This window comes from Tetrahymena thermophila (genome assembly GCF_000189635.1).
Source record: "Tetrahymena thermophila SB210 genomic scaffold scf_8254396, whole genome shotgun sequence".
NCBI lineage: Eukaryota > Ciliophora > Oligohymenophorea > Hymenostomatida > Tetrahymenidae > Tetrahymena > Tetrahymena thermophila.
Genome location: NW_002476179.1, coordinates 12,719 through 31,202, shown reverse-complemented (window position 1 = coordinate 31,202; position 18,484 = coordinate 12,719). Strand labels below are relative to the sequence as shown.

At 21.8% G+C, this 18,484-nt stretch overlaps 5 protein-coding genes across 5 annotated transcripts; 2 read left to right on the top strand and 3 right to left on the bottom strand. All coding sequences in view use genetic code 6, as the record gives it.

Moving 5' to 3' along the window:
• Nucleotides 1-185: 185 nt before the first annotated feature.
• On the bottom strand, nt 186-5,594 carry TTHERM_01108560 (hypothetical protein; the record flags this gene model as incomplete). The annotated part of the gene is made up of 6 exons (XM_001030217.2): nt 4,579-5,594; nt 4,026-4,448; nt 3,872-3,968; nt 3,589-3,817; nt 3,155-3,273; nt 186-3,107 (listed from the first exon to the last, which is right to left on the bottom strand). Exons 1-6 carry the CDS (start codon nt 5,472-5,474, stop codon nt 186-188), a joined length of 4,686 nt encoding a protein of 1,561 aa, XP_001030217.2. The 5' UTR covers nt 5,475-5,594.
• Nucleotides 5,595-7,259: 1,665 nt separating this feature from the next.
• Nucleotides 7,260-7,902, bottom strand: TTHERM_01108550 (hypothetical protein; the record flags this gene model as incomplete). Its single annotated transcript, XM_001030216.3, has 4 exons — nt 7,260-7,388; nt 7,540-7,589; nt 7,660-7,721; nt 7,835-7,902. 4 exons carry the CDS (start codon nt 7,900-7,902, stop codon nt 7,260-7,262), a joined length of 309 nt encoding a protein of 102 aa, XP_001030216.1.
• A 1,174-nt stretch (nt 7,903-9,076) lies between these two features.
• TTHERM_01108540 (hypothetical protein) lies at nt 9,077-12,244 on the top strand (the record flags this gene model as incomplete). Its single annotated transcript, XM_001030215.2, has 6 exons — nt 9,077-9,724; nt 9,842-10,243; nt 10,309-10,479; nt 10,545-10,744; nt 10,800-10,861; nt 10,926-12,244. The coding sequence occupies 6 exons, from the start codon at nt 9,077-9,079 to the stop codon at nt 12,242-12,244; spliced, it is 2,802 nt and encodes a 933-aa protein (XP_001030215.2).
• A 628-nt stretch (nt 12,245-12,872) lies between these two features.
• On the top strand, nt 12,873-15,960 carry TTHERM_001108531 (RuBisCO LSMT substrate-binding protein; the record flags this gene model as incomplete). The annotated part of the gene is made up of 14 exons (XM_012800013.1): nt 12,873-12,879; nt 12,959-13,062; nt 13,126-13,200; nt 13,253-13,332; nt 13,395-13,593; nt 13,737-13,876; nt 13,929-14,153; nt 14,216-14,375; nt 14,431-14,680; nt 14,735-14,921; nt 14,980-15,094; nt 15,141-15,318; nt 15,395-15,542; nt 15,621-15,960. 14 exons carry the CDS (start codon nt 12,873-12,875, stop codon nt 15,958-15,960), a joined length of 2,208 nt encoding a protein of 735 aa, XP_012655467.1.
• An 851-nt stretch (nt 15,961-16,811) lies between these two features.
• TTHERM_01108530 (hypothetical protein) lies at nt 16,812-18,414 on the bottom strand (the record flags this gene model as incomplete). Its single annotated transcript, XM_001030214.3, has 5 exons — nt 16,812-17,237; nt 17,290-17,460; nt 17,541-17,756; nt 17,813-18,230; nt 18,275-18,414. 5 exons carry the CDS (start codon nt 18,412-18,414, stop codon nt 16,812-16,814), a joined length of 1,371 nt encoding a protein of 456 aa, XP_001030214.3.
• Nucleotides 18,415-18,484: the final 70 nt, after the last annotated feature.

Sequence of the window (18,484 nt, the reverse complement as noted above, 5' to 3'; positions counted from 1 at the left end):
AATTTTGAAATACGGATAGTAAAATTTAATTAAAATATGTGTTGAATAACATAAATAAATAAAGAAACTAATAAAAAACTTCAGAATTTAAGTTGTTTTTTTAAATAGAATTGTTAGTAGAAATTATAAAAAAAAGTGATTCTCAAATAAATAAATATGTACAGATATATTTAAAGTAAAGTAGATCATTATTGTAACTAGATTTTATTTAAAACTTTTATTGATGAAGATGTGTTTTCGTATTCAGCAATTTCCCACTCGAAGTAATTATTTTTATTCAATTAGATGTTTTTTTATTTTAGATTTTCAAAGTTGCACTAAGAGATTTCTATTTTTGTAACTGATTTACCTGCTTTCATAAATTCCTTTCTCATATAAATGTAAATTTCAATTCCTAGCTGATTAAGAATTTCTTAAGATAATTAGTTAAGTGCGTTAATATATAGTAAGATTTGTTTATCTTAAATATCATGAGGTAAATGGTAACATATGTTTTCTTTAGATAACTTAGATTAACTAAAACAAATATCTTACTGAGATTATAAATCTCTAAATTTTATAAGTTCAATTGAGTCTTTTTATAAAATTTGTTCTAGCATTTCTGGCTTTCTACTTACAAAGAAGACATTTATAAATTCATGTTGTTTAAAATTTAGTGGGACAAGAGATATGTCTAAAAAGTTTGGTAAAAAGCTATATGCTACTGCTTGTAATTTAAAATGAATTCTATCAAATTAGTCACTCAGCTAAGTCTTGTAAAATAAAATAGAAATTTAATTACATAATTAATCTAAGTAAATTTCAGCTTCTTAAAGACCGCTTTGGAAATCTTAAACCTTGCAGATTAGCTTTTAATTTTGCTCATCAAAAATAGTTAAATCATAGCTCTAAAAGGGAGAGTCAAAATAAATGAAAATAGATTATTTTTTAGTCTAAAATCGTAGTACTCTTTCTTGTTTAAGATTTTTCAGTTTGTTTGGAGAATAGATTTCAGAAATTTCTGTATTTATGCTTTTTATTTTTTTATCGATAATTTTTATTTGTTATATTTATTTGGTTAAAGTCTCTTTAACTAACTCTAAATTTGTTGGTTATGTTTTTATAATACCAAATTAATTTATCACATATTATTTTATCTATTATAAAATAGCTTGCATACTTATTTATTAATTTTATTAACTTGTCTTTTGAATTTATAGAGCAGTTTAATCTTTTTGCTTTGTTTCAATATTTTAGATTCCATCATTTTTAGAGTATGTTAAAGAGGTATTAATACTTTATAGTTATTGGCTTTTTTTGGGTTATTAGAGAGTTATACTATTAATATTTAGCTATAACATGTTTTAATTTACATTATTTTTTTAATAAGTATTTTTTTCAGTTGTATTTTATAAATCAGATGAAATCAAAGGCTTTTTTTGAAGAGGCTTTAGTGTTATTTTATTATCTTTTTTGATAAATTAGTTATCAATTTTTTAAAGAAGAGCTAAATTATTGTATTAGACGCTATGGCTAATTTTATTCAGATCTTATTGATTAATTTTATTATTGTTTTAATTTTCAAGACTAATAGTTTGAGCTTGAAATTATGAATAATCAAAAATATAAACTGTTTATGATTTTTATTGTAACAAAACTATTTTTTCCCTTTTAAAAGCAAGATATTCACCTATGAAATTAATTAAATTAGCTCTTTGAGATTAATTTGAATTATTTACTATAATTTATTATTAATCTATTATTTTATTGCACATTTTTTAAATGGTTTATATAAATAAATTTACTTATTAGTTTTCAGGACAAGGAATGCTTAAGAATTTATCTAATTATTAAATCTAAGATAATCCTAAATTGATTTTATCAGAAATAGGCTTAAATAATAAATTGAATTCATCAATATTTAAATCTTGAGAGTAGTTGCTAACAAAATTAATTAGATCTTTAAAATCTTAAAAATTAGGCATTACCGATTATTTTGAATCATTTTTACAAATGTTTTCCGATATGTTAAACATCATAATCATTAATTCATACTTTTCAACTAGTCCTTGAGTCTATTCGAAGACATTTATTAAAGGAGTAAAAGCATAATTTTGTTATTTAAATTAATCCTATATTAAGCTAATTTATGTGTTCAATTTTTTTGCATTTTGGTATGCATTAATAAAATTGTTGTTATTTTCAAAACTATTTTGTAATATTTATGATATAAATTATTTAATTTCCCATTCTAATTTATTAATCTATTAAAAATCTATATTCTTTTTGAGGTAATAAAACATAAAATTTTCAAATAATAAGTTATGATTTTGAATGATATCAATTTTATTTGCTTTAAGCTTTTCAAAAATATCAGTTATGGAATATTATTTAATCTCTCTAAAGAAATGCAAAAATATTTCATAGCTAGGTTTAACAAATGTAATACCCTCAATGAAATTGCTTAGTGTAGAGACATCTCTTTCTTACTGCTCCTTAATTATTTCATCTTCATAAGGTTATGCAGCTTGTATCAACATATTTATTTCCTTTTCAAATTATTCTACAAACTCCTGACTTTTCGCTAACAAACTTTCAGGAGTACAAGAAGTAAATATTTTAGGCCTTAGCTTTTAGTTTTCTTCAATTTTGTTAGATATAAAAATTAAATTTTAGATAGAAGTTTATTATTATTTAAACTTATAAGACTTAGAATAATCAACAGGATGCTAAAGCATATTAAGCTCAGCTTTGAGCAAAGCAAAATGTTTACTTAATTATATTATAGCTTAACTTTCTATCGTTTCAAGAAAGACAAGCATTTACTAAAAAAAAGATTTATCTGCAGGAAGAATATAAAATCTCGAGCAAAAATTAAATTTTTTATAAATACTTTTTAAATCTACCAAAAGACTAGCTATGTTTTAAAGTATCTATTATCCTTTCAGCCCAGTTAAATTAGCTACTTCCATTAATAAGTAAAGACTAGGTAGACCAAAATCAACAACTTCTTTTTAATATACTTCTTAACTTGATTTCAAAGATAATTTTTCATAAAAATATAACTCTAAAGAGTTTACCATTCTAAAATAATTTTATCTCACATCATTAATCATTTATTTTTTTTCCTATTAAAAAAAATGAGTCAAATAAAAACTCTAAATATCATTAATACCTCATTTAATTGCTGTTTATTTTCTTTTACACGACTGAGAAAAGGTTTTGTTAAAAAATAAGAAAGCATCAAAGAGCTTACTCTAAATAGAAAATTTCTTGCTGAATCTATAAATTCATCTATATTTAAGTTAATTAAAAAGAAAAATGTTTAAAAAAAAAACAAATAATTAAATTAAATTAAAAAGTTTTGCTAAAATTCTTAAATATTTATTCCAATTATTAATGACAAAATATTCTCTAAAAAATCTAACGAGCTCATAAAAATAGTCTTAAAAATAAAGTGGAAAACGTCTTAATTATTGAATATTTAGATTAAATTATTATTTTTTAAACCTCAATTTTCTATAATCAAACTTATGATAATTGAAATATTTTTTAAGTTTAAAAATAAGTTTATTTAAAGCTTTTTATATTTTTAAATAATGTTATTACTTAGTATATTTTAAAATTAATTAACAGGCGTATGAGTTATTGATAATATTTCACTTGAGAGAGACTCTTATAACTAAATAACATTAAATAAAGAGAGGCTTTAGATATATTAAAAATCATGTTCAAAATCTTATAATATGTTTTTCCATATTTGCTCATAATGTGACATTTAATCTAAAACATTTTGAGCTAGCTTTTTAGTTAGAATTTGATTCTTAGTGTTGAATTCCTAATGATTTGATTTTAATCTAAATATAATTTTTGACTAAATTAATTAATTTACGTTTTAAGTAGATTGAATATACTTTTAAAGTTTTATCCTTTAGTCAATAAAGCTGATTAAATTTTCAAATAAATAAACATACTCTTTGATACTTAAACTTTTTTTAAGAAAACATATTTATGTTTTAATATTAAAATTATCTCTAAAATTTTACATTGCTCTTTAAGTTATTTTGTCCATTTTAAAATAATTATTTTCATCCCTTTCAAGAGTTGTTTTTGCAGACAGCAGCATAGAAGAATGTATTCTAGTCGTTTCTTCAATAAGCTTAATGCATCTTTCTTTTTATTTAATCAAAGAAAATAAATCAAACTTGTTGGCCAACACCTTTTTTGATATTTCCTCAACATATTTGTTAAATCTTCTCTCTTGCTTAGAAAAAGTGTCTAAAAAGTGCTTTAATGAAAAAACCGTTGTATTGTTTTTAAAACTGTCTAAATAAATATTGAACTCGCTCTCACTTAAAATAATTTATCCCAGAAATTAATAAAATTTATCTTGCTACAATTCTTCTTCTGCCATATCTAATATGCTCTATCTTCCAGTGTCTTTTCCTCCTAAAAAGAAGCTACTTTATCTATTTTATAATTATAAAAAATAAAACATTTACTTAAATCATAAAAAAATATATATTCGATAAATTAAAATTTTATCATTAAAATATAATGAAGAATTAATTGTGTTTGTGGTATTTTAAGATAAATTACAAACTTTTTCGGTGCAAAGAAGTGTTTGAAGTTGTGTTTAAAGAATGAGGGGATGTTATTTATTTTGAGCTATTCATATGAGCTTAGTAGGAAGACTGAATGAGAAAAGTCTTTTTTAAATTGAATCTTTTTGAAGAGCTATTTCTAGATGTCAAACTCGTACTTTGAATCCTATTTTCTTTACGTTTATCCACATCTAAATAGGGTAATTTATATTGATCTAATCTTTGCTCATTTCTTGTAAGTGAAGTTGACTAATTTAAAGGTGTTTTAGAAGGAAGAAAATCTATAGATGTATGTAAATTTCTTATGCTTTTATCTTATTGTATAGAGGAATATAGCCTATATCTAGTAGGACTATTTTCAAATGAATCGACATAATCTTACAGAGAAGTTGTTTTTGTGCTACTGCCATATTTTTAAGTTAATTACTGTAGGAATGGTTATTTTTTATTTTATATAGGCGAGTCATTTGATGCAGTAGTATTACTGTTATTTGTATTTGAACTTTATGTAGCTGTCCTTAATTATGAAGATTTTAATCTCGCTTTAGTACTGAAAAATGTGTTATTTAACGAAGTTTAATTTTCTTCAAGAGTTTTTACTGTATATCCATCGAATATTGTTGTCTATTAATCCCTATTAATTTATCTCAATTTAGGCGATTACTCTAATTTTTATACTTTTTCTAAACTTTAATATCTATTTTTATGAGAAATAACTCCTTAATATGGTGTATTGTTTTATTAGCTTTTCTTAAGTGTGACTCCCTATTTATGAAATATAGTCTTCCTCTTGCTAGCTGAGCTAGGAGATTTTTGAGAAGGCGAGTTTCTATTGCTGTTTAAAGCTATTTGAGAAAAATCTAATTCTTTTAGTTTAGTCTTTATTTTCATAATTAATATTTCACTCACTTAGAAGGAGATTATAAAAATATAAAGAAGTTTGATAGTTGATTTAATTATTGATTTATATAGATTCTTTGATAATTTATTTAATTGCTTGATTTAGCTTAAATATTAAGCAAGCTCCAATTACATTTTATTACAAAAAATATCAACTATACAAATATATATGTATTTCTTAATGGTCTATGCATTTCAATAGTTATTTAAAATCATAAATAATGTGGTTGTAAATATCTTTGATTTTTATATATCCTAAAAAGTTATTAATTTAGTGGTTAAATTTCAATTTCATAAATAGATTATTTATCAATCAAAGTTAGATAGATAAAAACTATAAATTAAATTTAATAGATATTTATTACATTCTTTTAATTTTTATCATTTAAATTTATTTTTCATAAAAATGATTCTATTAATTGAAAAACAAACAAACCATTTTTCTAAAACTTTAAAAAACAAAAAATAAATTTTTTACAATAAAGCCATTAAATATTTTTAAAAGATTAATTCATATAATATATAAATAATATAAACAAATCAATATCATTAATAATAAATAAATGAAATATCTAAAAAATTTATTGAACAGTTTAATCTTATTGTGATTTATCTAAATTTAATTTTTTTGTTATAATTTTTTAAAATTGAATGATCAATCAATCACATATTAAAAAAAATAGATTTAGGCAATCACCTAAAAATATTAAGATTAGTTTTTTCCAAAAATATGGTAATATAATATAATGTAATGTAATAAAAATATCATCTTCCAAGATAGATATATAATATAATGAGTTTAAATTTTATAATAAATTAATATATTTTAAGGTTTTTCATTAAAATATTTCTTATATTTTATTTAAAGTAATCTTAAATATCTTAAATTTATGCTAATTAATAAAAAATAGCTATTCACAGATTAAGAAGTTATTTAATATTCAATAAGTAATTTGTTTTTATATTATTAGAAATTAAATTCTATCAAGTTAAAATAAATTTAAACCCAAATATTTTTTAAAAATTACAGATATTATTTGCATATTCTGCGAATTTTAAATGAAATTAAAATAATGAGTTTAACATTTATAATATATTAATATATTTTAAGGTTTTTCATTAATATATTTCTTATATTTTATTTAAAGTAAATTTAAATATCTTGAATTTATGCTAATTAATAAAAAATAGCCTTTCACAGATTAATAAGTTATTTAATATTCAATAAGTATTTGTTTTTATATTATTAGAAATTAAATTCTATCAAGCTAAAATAAATTTATAAATTTAAACCCAAATATTTTTAAATGATTACAGATATTATTTGTATATTCTGCGAATTTTAAATCAATTTACTTAGAAATATTTGCTTCTCTTTTAGTTTTTGTTTTAAGATTTTGCTATTGATGTGATGAAGATAGTTTTTTTTAATTAAAATTTAAAAATCATATTAAAATGAATTTAATAACATTTAAAATTGAAGAGGATTTCAATTTTAATACAAAATTTGGCAAAAAAATATAATTTAAATTGATTTTTTTTTGTAAAAAATCCTTATTAAATTAAATAATTTATAATTAATTTAATTTTAAAAAAATTATTAATGAATATGAATCGGAATAATTATAATATTAAATAGAATCCTTGAGATTTTATATTCGATTTAAATTGTAATATTCAAAACTTGATATGCAATAAATGAAAAAATAAGCATATTAGTAATTAATTAGTTAGTTTAGCTAAAATTATTTAAATATTTAGAAAAATGTTTAATTTTCAATTATAAGGAATAGTCTTTCCTTGCTTAGCAAGAACATATCTACAAAAGAAATTAATTTATTCTCTATTTCTTCTTCTTTGTGCTTCTACTCTTTCAGCTCTTCTTTAATGACCAGGCATAGGAATCTTAAATATATATGAAGTTTTGATTAATAACAATTTAATAAAATAATTTTTTAATATTTTCATTCTAGACCATTTTTGACAGTAAATATTTAATTTCTAGAAATTCTAACAATGTGCAAATAAATGTATAATTAAATAAATTGTAAATTACTTCAAGCATTCTTGGGTGTTTGTATTTAAAAATGTGGATCTTCAAGGGATCTTTTTATAATTTATAGATAAAAAGATAAATATATTTTTTCTCAAAAAGCAATTATTTTATGATTTTTACTGTAGTCCTTGTAAACTGATTTTACTTCACGTCTAACTTAACCAGGTCTAAGGGCTCCCTAACTATTAATAATTAAGATTATTTTAGTTTTAATACAATGTATTGCTTGCAAAAAAGCTTCAGCTAAGCCTAAGTTAGCTTATTTAAAATAAATTCTTGTGATTATAATATTTACGCGACTTCCTTAAAGTAGTGCTTTGTAATAGAGTTAACAACAAATTATGAAAATTAAATGGGATTCATTTGCCTTTATTTATTATTTTTATATATTCAATTTAACCTTTTAACTTGTATTATTAACAAATAATCAATAAACAAACAAGCAAAATCAATTAATTATTTCTTTACATATCATTTTAAGTCTATCTATTAGCTAGCTAACTAGATAACTAAAAAGCAAATCTTTTTAATGAGTTCTCTTCAGACCTCTTAAACCTACTTGCAAATTTAATTAATTAATTAATGATTATTTCTATTTAATTTCATTTTTTTATAGTAAATGTAAATTTTGAATAAATATTATCTATTATTAACAACTTTAAAAACCAGTATTTATCACTTTTCACTCAATTAGCAAACAAATTAATAAAAAATATTTTTTTTAATACTCTTTAAAAATAAATAAAACATTAAAATATTAGAATAATTTAATTTTAATACATTTAGAAAGAGTAATTGATATTAAATTAAAATATTGATTGAATTATCAATAACTGTGATAATTTAATTGCTCTAATTTCAATTTGAAATATAAGATATTTTAATTTAAAAGATTTTATTCCTTAATTTGTTTTAAACTAGATGGCTCTATCTAACTTTCTCTAAATATTACAAAAAAATAAACAAAGGTACTTGGTTATTAAACTGAATACTTAAAAATTTAATTTAAAAATATTACAGATGCTTTTAATATTCTTTTTAGAAAATTAAACTAATTTTACTCTTTAGAACAAAAAATTTGATATCTATTTTCATTATTATAGCTATTTATTTTTAAGAGTTTTATACATTTTTTATGTTAAATATTAACAAATGAGTAAAAACAAATTTGATAATGCTTATACTCATTTATTTATTTATTGTTTGTTTTGTTTCAATTATTATAGAAAAAATTATCAATCAGTATTAAAAATAAATTTAAATCAAGAAAATAAAAAATTTTAATATAAATATGACAAATAATTTTACAAGCAAAAGTTTCAAGCCTTGAAATTTATGGATATTAAATTAAATTATAATTTATTTATTTATTTAGCATCATTGATTCACACTTAATTTCGCAATTTTTCAGTAAATAATTGTTCAATATTAGCGAGTTAGTTCTTTAAAAAGACAAAATTACCTTCTAAAATCTATCTGATTAATAAATTATTTTAAAAAGGAAACTAATATTTTATTCAAAGTTTTTAAAAATTAAATGGAGTAATATTTTAATTCTGTAACGCAGAGTCCTCAATAACAAATTAAAAACTAGACCAAAGATGGAAAGATTTATATTAGCAAGATACCTCAATTAAAGATTTCTAGCAACTATAATGTGAAAGATATCAACTTCAACTCTTAAAATTGGGTTTAGTTAGATAAATTTAAGATAAAACCTTTTGGAGCTTCTCCAATTAGTGATAGGGCATCTACAGCGATGCTAACTCCTTCTACATTACGTAGAAAGGTTGTTAGATCTACTGTAAGCAATTCTTCTTCTCTACCAAATGTAAATTTATAAAGTCAAACTCATTCTAGAAATCAATCTTAGTAGCTCTATTAAATGACTAATAACAATGAGTAAGTCAATATGTCGATGACTTCTCCTTAAAACGATTAGTAGCAATTTCCTATGCAACTATCATTAATTCAAACTCATTAATCTATTTAGCAATCATAATAATCTCCTAACCCTTTTAATCTTAAACAAAACTAAATTCATTAGCAAGCTAGTCGCCTTATTATAAATGATGTTATACATGAGTAAAAATTTCAAGGCTTTGTAAAGAAATATATAAATGAAAATCCAATCTTCGTTTAGCATCAATAAGTTGTCCAATCACTTGAAAATATACCTGATGATGTAAAAACCTACTTTTAATAAAATTCTCTCTTAAAATAACAAAACTCTCTTTAATCAAATTTAAAGATAAATAAAATGTTATATTTTTTCTTTAATTATTTTATTTTATTTTGATAGATTAAATAGACTCTTGATGTTTTAAACATTTATAACAAAGAAAAGTTCAAAAATATGAGCTTTAACAGTGTTATAAATGCCTAAACAAAAGCAGTTTTGTTTTCTTTTTTGGAAAAATTGTAGAGAGAAATTTTGGAACAAAGCAAAAATCGCTTCCATGATGGATTAATAAATGAATTGATTGTTATATTGAATGATAATATCCCACCAGTAATAAGATAAATTTCTGATCAAGACAGTCATCTGGCCATATTTTGTGAAGGATTTTACAAATTCTTTATAATTTTGATGGATAATATACAATCAAGACTTCAATATAAAATAAAAAGAGAGATGAATCAAAAGTATGTTGAAAATGAAAAGTTGATCTAAGATCAAAAACAGCAGATCTAAGATTTGAATGTAAATAAATAAATAAATAATTCTTTCTTTTGCATTTTTTTTAACTTAATCAAATTTATTACTAGAATGAAATTCTAAACTTGATGAAAAAAATAAACGAGGAGTAAAAGAATACCTTAAACATTGAAGGAAAGTTAAAAGAGGAAATAATTAACCTCAAAACCACTATTTAAGAGATGAAATTCAATCTAGAAGACATGCAAAACCTAGATTTCGCTCCAACACAACTAGAAGGAGTAATTTAAAAAATAATATTAATTTCTTTTTAGATAAAACTAAGTGATTTATTTTTATTTCAAAGCTTGCTAAAACTACAAGTAAAATGACGAATATGATTAAAAAAGAGTCTATTGCAGCTTAATAAGCTGAAATCAAGACAGAATCTTAATTGCTTACACTCTCAAATGTTCTCCTTTCTATTAGCAAATCTAAATTCAATGATTCAGATATTTTTAGTCAAAAAAATAATTTTTGCAATTTCATTAACAGCAAAGTTAGTCGGTAATTATTTTATTAAATTTTAATGTTTTATTAAAAAAGTAAAAATTTTTATTAGTTTGTTTGGCGATCATCCCTTCACTAAGTGTTTGTAGCATATAAATTTCTTAACAATGCAGAGTAAATTCACACTTATTTGATATTTTTATTTATTTATTTAATTAATTAATAAATATAATTTTAGTTGATGATAAATCTCCTAATAATAAAAGGAATGCCAAATAAACTCTAATTTAATTTTTTCAAAGACAATTAGCAGTCTAAAAATCAGAATCTAACCCTTGCGATTAGCTGATTGAGTACCTTTAAAATGATGTTTGCTAAGACTATGAAGATACTTGCCAGATGATTGGTTATATAATTTACTATTTATAGGAAAGAAATTAAAAGGATACTTTTAGCTATTTCTTTAGTTAGCTTTTCGGCATATTTGAATAACCTTTACCTAGTAGAGAAGAGGTAAGGTTATTGATAATAATTTTTTAGAGTTTACAGCATTTAAATGAAGAAAAAAAGAATTTGTATCCAGATAATGAGGATATTAGCTAGATATCTCCTATAACTCTCTAAAACGAAAGATATGCTAATAACTAAAATGCAAGCATGAACCAAGTCAGATTTGACTAAATTAATGTTAATAATACTTAGATCTATAATCCAATTTCAGAGTTTAACTACTAAAATAATTCAAATTTAGAATTTAATATGCCTTTAGATACAGTGTTTGAAGAGATTCCTTGGAACACTGTGATTAAAGCCTTTGAATAATCAGATTTTAATTTCCAATTTATAGATGTAATTAAACAAAAAATTCAGTTAAATTAAATTTCTGTAGTTACTTTTTTGAGTAAACTTTTACAAATTGTTCAACAAGAGGTTAAAGATAGCATTAACTCTCAAATCAATCAAGTAATAAATAAATTCCCAAATCTTTCTACAAACCAATAAAAGATAAATAACCCTGATCTCATAAATTTATGCTAGCAATTCAAAATTAAGCATCAAAACTTTGTTCAATACACTTTGTACTTGTATTAAGAGGAGCTTTCAATTAAATAGAGAGTGTTTAATAATAATAGTGCAGAGATTACTGATAATGAATTTAATGATTTGCTTAAAAACTCATTTTTCCAAATGATAAAATTATAAAAATAGTTTATATCGCCATTTATTGAAAAAAATCTATAAAATGTGTCTTTGAGATAAGCTTAGACTGTAGTGATTAATGAAGACACAATCAATAGCAATAATAGTTTAGCCTCTAATGTGGAAAACCTAGGTTCAAGTATTCACAAGAAATTAGCAAAATCTTTCAACAAAATCAAGGCCCAAAATACATTATCTAGATTGGGATCAAAAAATAATTTAGAAAGCCCTCTTTCTGAGAAAGGATAACCATTAATTAAGTTATTATCAAAATAATCTGAAATGGGCCAAACATCTCCTAAAAAAGCTAACGAAACCTTACTAAGCTCTGTTAAATTTTCCAAATTCAAAAAATGAAACTTTTTATTATGCTCATCTTATTTACTTACTTACTTGCTTCATTTATTTTTACATTAAGTTAATTTTAAATTATGCTCAATTTATTCAAAAATTAGAAATTTAATTTAAATTTATTATATTTGTTATAATTTATTCAACTTAAAAAATTTATTTTTGCCTATTTACATTGAATCTTTAAGTAAACAATTTTGTTACTTTCAACCTCTAAATATACTTGCTAATTTATTAAAATTTTCAAAATTAATAATTAGTAAGTTAGAAACACGTAAAGTCATAAAAGAGTTTACAGATTGTGTGTGATTTATTTATTTTGAGAAATAAAATAAATTTTTGAAGAAAAAAAACAGTTTATTAACAAATTTTATTGGTTTACTTCAAAAAAGCTTATTTTATTTTACTAATAAAAATTAAAATTTATAATGTAAAAGTTTCAAAATGAAATATTAATTAAATATTTTTTACAAAAATGAATATATTTATTTATAGCTTTTGCATGTGGTAAATTGTTATAAGATTTTGTTGAAATTGTGATATATAATTTAACTAACAAAGATATATTGCGCAAAATTTGTATTTTTTTTTAATTAAATTTCAAAAATTTAAAATAGCGGAGAACCAATATAATATGATAGGTATTTATTTATTTATTTAGTCAATTAATATTTAAGATATTAACATTTATCATAATGTGACAATCAAATTATTTTATAGAAGAAGACGAGTTAAACATAGAGGAGACCCTCAAATTATAAAGTGATTAAAGATATATCAAGTTTAAACAATGGTGCATTGATAATGGAGCTATTATGGAAGGAGTAATTAATTAATTAATTACTTACTACTCACATAAAATTTTATTAATTTATAATATATATTAGATTTAATTCCCTGCAGCATTTGGTCCTTTGGGAGTTCCTGGAATTGCAGCCGATTAGGATATATCTCCCTAAAAGGTAAGCATGTTCTTCATAAAAAATTTAGCTCATTTATTATAAAAATAATTAGGTTATTTTAGCTATTCCAAACAAATTAATTATTTCAGAAGACAAGGTTTATGGATGCGATTTAGAAGAAGTTTTAGAAAAGTAATTAATTCATAATTAAATAATTAAAATAGAATTTAGTAATAAATTATTAAATAAAATAGATTTCCTGAATTATTTGACGAAGAAAAGTGCGGGGATGCAGATTTTAACATTCTTGCACTCTACCTAATGTATGAGAAATTAAAAGGAGAATAATCATTTTGGCATCCATATTTTGAACTCAACTAAAAATCTTATACCTTGCTAGATTGGAGTACTGAAGAACTTGCATAATTTGAGGACTCCTATATTTTACAAGAAGTAAATCAATCAAATTAAATATTTTTTTTATAATAATCTGTCTTAAATGTGCTTTAAGAAAAGTAGAATAAATCATTAATATCTTTAAATTATGCTTTTTAATTATAATTTGAATTTGATTTTAACAACTAAAAATATAATAGCTTTAATCTCTTAAAAATGAGATGGAAAAATAATGGAGAAACATGGATAAAGTAGTTAAGCTATACCCTTAATATTTTCCATAAGATAAAGTAAACAAAGAGCTATTTTATTACTGCTATGAGCTTTGCATGACTAGAGGGTATTATTTATTTAAGGTTTTATTATGATAATTATTAAGAATATTTTGTTAGGTATGGATGGACTCTTCCAAGTGTTTGCCTAGTTCCTTTAGCAGATATGTTCAACCATAACTGCGATACTACAACTCATTATATAATTAATAGAGAATTTGAGTAGCATCCCAAAAAGGCACATGAAAAATACAGAATTAAAAAGCACAAAATAAATTTATAATTAATGAAAGATCCTCTTTTAGTATTTACAGAGGAGGATAAAATAAAAAACAACCTATATCAGTGATTATTTAAATTTAAATTGATTCAATATGAGTCTAATATGTATTTAATTAATTAATTAGATATCAAAACAGGAGATTGAAATATGTTTATCAATTTAGAGAATATCTAAGTGAGGAAAGCTAAAAAAATTTAGATTTAAAAGGTATTGATTGGATACCTAGGGACGAGCTAAGGCAATTGTGTGCTGAAATAAATGTTAATAAGCTTAAATAGACAAAAGTAAGTAAATAATAAACATTTTTGGAAATAAAATAAATTTTTATAAACATACAAGGAATAAGATTTATTTACATTTAAATTTTACCCTACTACTGAATCTGAAGACAATGACACCTCTGATGATGAAAAAACAGAGAGAAAGGGATAAAATTAATAGCTTAAAGAAGCTGAATTAGAAAAATTTTTTAACCTCAAATCAGAACCTAAGCCATAAAAATAAAAGAAGAAGAAATGGGAAGAAGACGTCTTACTAGAAAAAGAAGAAGATGGAATTATAATGCAAGTTAAATAACTCACAATTCACAGTAAACTAGTTGTTAGTTTAATTTTATTAAAAAATTATTTCTTATAAATCACAGCTACCAAAAAAGCAATTTAAGATGACTAAAATAAGAAAGAGGGTGAGGAAAAAGAGGAGGTTGAACAAGAGGATTGGGAAAGTTGTGACAGTTCAAGCGATTTTAGCGATGTTAGTGATGAGTCTGATTTCAGCTGGTATGATGATGAAGATGAAGAAAATTACTTTGTCGTCACAACAAGATAACCGTATATTTTTTTATTAATAAATTTAATAAATTAAATAAATATTTAATTAATTAAAAAGAGAAAAAAAGGGACAATAGTTATATAATTGCTATGGACAGCGCACAAATAGATTTTTACTTATGTGGTACGGTTTTGCCTTCTTAAAAAATCGATACGATTCTTATTCATTTAGAGTAAAAATAAAATTAAAAATATAAAACTAACAATTTTAATTATTAGCTGTGGATGAATATGCAAGTAGAGAAACTTAATGACATTCTATTTGAAAAGATTGTATTTTAGGAGTATTTAGCCAGTGACACATGCTCTGGAGGTTTTGTATGGAAGAAAAAAGAAAAGGTCGATCTAAAAGATTTAACTTAGGAATTTAGAATAAAGAAAAATGAAATTTGTATTGGTAAATAAATTTATTTACATATATATTGTTAATTTAAGAATAAATTAAAGTACCTTATTAAAATTATATTATATAGACTTAATTATATATTTAAGACTCTATCTCATGATGCACTACAAAGGACCTGACTTTAAGAGAATTATAGCTAGTTTGCCTGTTTCCCCAATATATGAATCTTTTGTATTATCTTTTGCTGTTAAATTACTATAATATCTCAGAAATAAGTAATTTATTTTAAAATAATTTAAAAGACCTTATCAATTTAACTAATAAATAAATAAATAAAAAAATAAATAAAATAGATATACAACTTCTGTTGAAGAAGATCAAAAAACACTTCTTAACCCAGATATTAACTACAGGTTGAGATTTGCTGTTATTTATAGATTGAATCAGAAATTAATTTTAGATGAACAGATTAAATTACTAAACCAAACAATCTTAGTTATTAATAAATTAGATAGTAAACTCTCTCTAGTAGAAAATTTACTAAATCCTATTTATGCGAATGAGAGTGATAACCAATCTTAAATTTATATAAATAGATATAAATTAAGACCTTATCTTCAATAACTATAAGAAAGTATAGAAAAAAATTTATTTAAATATCCTAAAGACGAAATTTTTGATATTTTAAAATGAATAAATTAATCAAAAGCTTCTTGTATAAATTCTTCAAATATAATTTATTTCTTAATTATTTATTTAATTAATTAATTCTATTTTTTAAAAATTATGTATTATAATATTTATGTTCAATTATAAGGTGTGATAAATTCCAAGTTAATTGGCTGATTTATTTTTAAGATATTTTATATAATGTTTGAATTAAATTTTTAATACTTTTTTAACTAACTTGTCTTTGAAAATAAACACTTTAAATATATGATAAATTTTAGAAATTATACAAATTAAGCTTTTTTCCAAGCCACTTCATTCAAAAAATTTTTACAAAAAAATTAAAATTGGCAAAAAGAAATTACTAATGGCTTTCAAAATTCTTCAAATTATGAAAAAATCTAAGAAAAATCTAACCCTAGTTCCATCTCTATTTATAACCAAGTTATTTATAATGAATAATTGTTTAATAACTTTTTGTATAAATTATTCTAAAGATTTAAATATATTTCTTGAATTTATTCATTAACTAAAAAAAATAAAAAATAATTCATCTTTCATTATTTTGAGGATTATTAATCTAAAAAAACTTTTATGATAAAAATTATCTAAAATAGCATAAAAAATAACTTATAATATTTAATAAATAAAATAAGTAAAAAGTAATTTTTGAACCAATTTAACAATAACTATTTTAAAAAAAGGCTATTTATTGTTTTAGAAATTCAATTAAATTTAAAAAAATTATTATTAGAAAGAATAATTAGAGAATAATGAAAACAATAAAGAGTAATTACAAAAATAATATAAGATGAATTTTATATAATAGTAATAATTTATTTATTTATTTATTAATTAATTAAATCAATTTATGATCAACTTAAGTTGATATTGTGTTATTTTAATATGTTTCTATAGAAATCTATGTCTTAGATAGCCTTTTAAGCATACTCTTTGCTCTTAATTGAAACATGTTTGTAATATTCTATCTCTTCAAGTAGTTTTTGGTTTTCTGTTTTTATTTCTTGTACAGAAGCTTCTTTATAGTGCATTTGCTCTTTTAAAAACTTTTATTATTTTTCTTGTTCTTAAAGTTTTTCTTTTAGTTTTTCATTTTCTTTCTTGATATTTATATCTCCCTCTGAATTTTTATTGTTAATTTTATCATATTCTTCAGTAATCTTTGAGAGTATAACTTTAAATTGAGATAATTCTTCTTTAATTTCGTTTTTTTCTTCAAATACCCTTTCATATTCTTTTTTTAACTCAGCATTTTACTGTTTTGACTTTTTTAATTCACCCTTTTACACAATATTTTTTTTAAATAATTATTCTTACAAACTAAAATTTTACTTCTATAGTTCTAATTGATTTGTATTTATCATTATTTAATACAAGAGATAATTCAGCAACTTCCATTCTCAATTTATCTAGCATTTCATTTTTTACATCAATCAATTTTTTCATATCGACATTATCTTTTTAGTGTTTTTTACATAATTCCTACAATTTTTGCATTTCTTTCTAATTAAAATTAATTAATAAATTAATAAATTATTTTAAGATTTCTTACTAAAAGATTAAAAATTAATTAATAAGTTTACTCTCATAGAATTGTTCTCACGAGTTAGTTTTACTAATTCCTAAGCTATGATATCATTCTATTCCTTCTTCTTTTCTGTATTTAATGATATTGATGTATTTTCTTTTTCTGTTGGTAACTTTTCAGAAGTGCTTTGATAATGAGAAGATTGCAGTGATGAGTTGGATGATCCATCTTTTTTCTTAAAATTGAGACTTTTAATTGGTAAACTCTTTTACTTTTATTTTATTTAAAATAAATTAATTTATATTAAATATTTTTAAATTAATTTACAGCTGCTGAAGAAGTAGTCTTTTTTTTTTATTGTGATGCTTCTTCGAAATTTTATATTTTCTATTCACTCTTTTTTAAAATTTATTGGGCCTTTTAAAGTAAATCGCTTGTATTAGATTTTTTTCCTTCTTGAATTGAAAAAGTATCAATATCATCTTCTAAAGTCATAATTGATTAATTTTATGAATATTAAAGCACAGAATCGTTATAATCCTCATCATTTTCAGTAAAATTGATCATATATTTTTCATTTAATTAGCTCTAAATAACTCCTTATTCTGTTTAAGTTTATACATCTATTCCAACACTGTAAATCTAAATAGATGCTTATGTTTGAGCATCCTGTTATTTATTTTATTTATTCTATAAATCAGGATTTATTTTCTCAATGGTGTCTTGAAGTTCCTTAATTTTTTATCTAAAATATTTTTAAATTCATTAATTTTTAAGAATAAGACCTACTTTTAAATTTTGCTTTCCTTAATCAAAAGAAGTCTTTCTTCTTCCAGCCTTAAAACTATATCTATTTGGTATTCAAGAGCTTCTTTAATATCTTGATAGTTTTCTCCTTGTGTCTATCCTTATTGCTGTTCTTAGCTCATAATTGATAATTTGTAAATACTAATAACTTAGTTATATTTGTTTGAATTTTAAGTATAAGAGTAAATCAAA